This window comes from Papaver somniferum, chromosome 1, assembly GCF_003573695.1.
Source record: "Papaver somniferum cultivar HN1 chromosome 1, ASM357369v1, whole genome shotgun sequence".
Classification (NCBI taxonomy): Eukaryota; Viridiplantae; Streptophyta; class Magnoliopsida; order Ranunculales; family Papaveraceae; genus Papaver; species Papaver somniferum.
This window is the reverse complement of record NC_039358.1, coordinates 220,563,886-220,567,436: the sequence shown is the minus strand read 5'-3', so window position 1 is coordinate 220,567,436 and position 3,551 is coordinate 220,563,886. Positions and strand designations below refer to the sequence as shown.

The 3,551-nt window shown below is 34.8% G+C and overlaps 1 protein-coding gene across 1 annotated transcript; it reads left to right on the top strand.

Annotated features, from left to right (window-relative positions):
• The first annotated feature begins 542 nt into the window (after positions 1–542).
• Positions 543–3,210, top strand: LOC113360645. Its single transcript, XM_026604132.1, has 5 exons — positions 543–773; positions 837–898; positions 1,812–1,864; positions 2,169–2,292; positions 2,928–3,210. Exons 1-5 carry the CDS (start codon positions 543–545, stop codon positions 3,208–3,210), a joined length of 753 nt encoding a protein of 250 aa, XP_026459917.1.
• The last annotated feature ends 341 nt before the right edge of the window (positions 3,211–3,551 follow it).

Below are 3,551 nucleotides of genomic sequence, written 5' to 3'. Positions count from 1 at the left end.
GGAGGCGATCAAAATGTTATTGGTTTTCATCTGATCAAACCATCTCTTTTTGATTCCTCTACTTTGTTTTCCTTCCCCTTTTCTTTTTCTTCACCTGTCAAGCTACCTTTTGGTACAATTCTTGTTTGCAGCTTTCATAGATTAGGAGTCGTCATTCAAAAAGGGGTTGGAGCTCAGCTTGTTGCTAAGCTTCTGACTAATTTCTTACAAGATGATAATTCTTCCAACCTATTTTAATTTGAAATTAAATATGTCATAATAAAATTAAAAATATAAAATGTATAAGTTAAAAATTTTCTTAATTTTTGAAAGAACAAAAAATCCTTGAAATAGAATATGGATTTGAAAATATCAGTTTACTACTTTAATCCGAACTGAACTATAACTTGTCTTGAGGCGGTGGTTCAAGAACCGTCCGGGGAGATCCGATATGCGCTCTATATAAGGAAGCCTTATTCACGAGTCAGTATCATCCATCTGTTTCCATCTCTCTTTACGTCCCTCTCTCTTTCTGTTTTCGTCTTGATATGACACCAACAACTATGGGGTGCATTAACACTAAGAATCTGAACAAGAAAATTGTTTATCCTTCTGAGGTTTTACAAAAGAAAGTTAAAAGTGAAAATAACGTTGAGGTGAAGGATGATATGGATGAAGGCTGGGCTTTAGAGAAGAAGGGTGGCAATATTGCTGAATTATCTGATGGAAAAGAAATTGATCAAGTTAATATGATCAAAGAAAAGGGTTTGGAAGATCTAGTTAGAAGATATGAGGTGAGCAAAAGTAATAAAATCTCTATTCGTAGTGTAATGTTGATACTAAAACATGAATTGCAGTGTGATTCTACAGCATCAGAGTTTGACATGTTGATGAAGTTCTTGGATAAAAATGGAGATGGGTTTGTAAAGATTGAAGATTTTATTCAAGTCTTCACCTTCAAGTCGAAATAACAGTTCTTGATGAACAACGCTATTACGATGTTGAATTTCTTTTTATTGATGATCAGAAATTGGGGTGTTCAATTTGGTCGGCAATTAGGTTAAATTAGGTTATTTTATTCATTAATTACTGATGATTAAATATGTTTAGTTTCACGTTCAGAGAAATAAAAAGAAAAAATCTTGATGATCAACAATAAAGATGATCAATTTGTTAATTAGGTTAAATTTGTTAAGAGATAAATTCAGTGTTTTTTGTTTAGCCCTTTCTTCAAAGTTGCACATTAATGAATTAGTACTCAAAAGCTTCACATGAAAGCTTCACATGAATTTTGAAAATAGCAGGAGTTTTATGTGTCATATGATAACATAACTTGCAAAGGGCCGGGACGATAGAGTAACAGGTCTCAGTATTAGAGAGGTTTCTCTGTAGGGAAATACTAGACCATGTAATGTTTTTGTAAAAACAAATGTTTTGCAAAACTCCATTCATTTTCGCAACGCTTTCTTCAACTGTTTGTAACAGTTTCTTCTACTCCTTCGCAACAGTTTCTTCAACCTCGAACGCTTTCTTAAACCCTATCGCAACAGTTTCTTTAACCCTCGTTCGGTTTCTTCAACCTCGTAAAAATTTCTTCAACTACTTCGTAGCAGTTTTCTGAACCCCAAATGGAATGTTAACCTTCCTAGGTGGGACACAAAAATTTGGAAATTCTGAATGTCTCCCCTACCTAAATGAGGAGTTAGAGCACAATTTTAGAAATAATTATACAAAGAATCTGCACATTGTAGAAATAATTATGCAAAAACACCATACACAATATTTTTAGACTAAACTGATAGTACCTCTTGTTGTACATTTATTCTGTAAAGGCAATACACCATAAAATACAATCCTGTTAAAGGGGAGGGTGGTTCCATTGGAGGTGCGGCAAGGGTGATAACAATATCCCTATTATTGGTTAGGGGGTGTCCTATATGGGTTGTTAATTGACTAGATTACCCTTTTCACCTCAAATGGACTAATTTACCCTTCCTTTTTTGGTTGAAAAGACTGGTCCTTCCCCGTTATTAACTCAATTGAATCAGAAAATCAAAACAATTTTTTTTTCCAACTTTACTTCATCTTCTCTTCTCTTCCTCTCCACCATTAAAACTGATTTTTCATCGTCCTTTTCGATTAATCGGCGATTTGAAAAATTGATAATCGTTGATTGGAAACTATATTAGAGATGCAGAAGAAGAAGGTTGACCAAGATTATAGTCGTTCTAATGAACCAAATCCTCCATTAGGTCAAGAACATCAATTTGAAACTCCTCAACCGTCAAAATCAAGCACAATGACCTTTATGAGGTATGTTTCGAAAAACCCAGTTAGAGTTTAGTTTATTGTGTTGATTTAGTTAGTTTTGTATAAAAAATTAGGGTTTTGGATCGAAATTGAAACTGGAATTTGGGTGTTGCATGTGAGTTACGGTTGATAATTACTCCAATTTCAACCGTAATTATGGTTTTTGTTGATGATTCGATTCGTAATAACTGAAATACCAACCGTAAGTTTTTGAATTTATGAGAAATTTTTCAGTTACGTTTTTTTTTTTGCAACCGTAAGTAGCTTACGGTTAGTCTCGTATGTTGAGTTACGAACCGTACATTGTTCTTTAGCTTTCATTTGGTTTCTACGGTTTGTAATTCCATCAATTATCAACCGTATTTGAGTTACGACTTGTAACTCAACATCCATTACCAACCGTAGTTTAGTATTTGGCCAAAGAAAACTTACGGTTGAAAACAAAGATAAAATACCAACTGTAGTTTAGTTACGGTTGATCTCGATACATCAGTTACCAACCGTGTGAGTGGTACGGTTGGTCTCCGTTCATTGGTTACAAACCGTAACTATGCAGGCTCACCATTTTGTTTTGTTTTTTGTTGTCTATATTATTTGTTTTACCCTCAGTAAATCAATCAATTGTAATGCTTGTGTAGGAAGAAAAAGAGAGGAAATGACTTAACCCCGATTGATTACACGCCCACCCCTCGCGGTGATAAGCATTTAGGGATTAATAATAGAGGTATCCACAATAATGAGAAGAAGATGAAGAATAAGTTAGAAATTAAGTTGAGGGAACAACCTGTGGATGAATATGAAGTTGAGCTAGAAGGAGTGGAACATAATGATCAAGAAGAGTTTGGAGTCGAAACTAACCGTGAAGGCAACGAAAATGAAATTGTGGAGGAAGAAACTAATAATGATGAAGACGAAGAATAATTTAAAGGAACCGATGATGATGGAGGGGAGGAAGAGGAAGCAAATGATGAAGAGGAGGAAGATGAAAAAAATGATGAAGAGGAGGCCGATGAAGAAAAGGAAGATGAAGAAAATGATGAAGAAAAGGAAGATGAAGCAAATGTTATGTGGCTATAACATGCCGACATGGGAGTCCCAAACTTGTCATGTTTGGACAAACACACTCTTCTTCATAATCCCCCAATTCATAATGTTGTACTTCATACATTATCTTATCAATAGTGCGGTGCGAAACTTGATGTGTAATTCCCCTTAGCCACTTATTGTCTAACCATTTGGTGTGTTGTTTACTTCGGCTTTTT

Coding starts and splice junctions, on each gene's coding strand:
- LOC113360645 (XM_026604132.1), top strand. CDS start 543: ATGGGGTGCATTAACACTAAGAATCTGAACAAGAAAATTGTTTATCCT. Junction 774..836: donor ATCTAGTTAGAAGATATGAG/GTGAGCAAAAGT, acceptor CATGAATTGCAG/TGTGATTCTACAGCATCAGA. Junction 1,865..2,168: donor GGAGGGTGGTTCCATTGGAG/GTGCGGCAAGGG, acceptor AAACTATATTAG/AGATGCAGAAGAAGAAGGTT.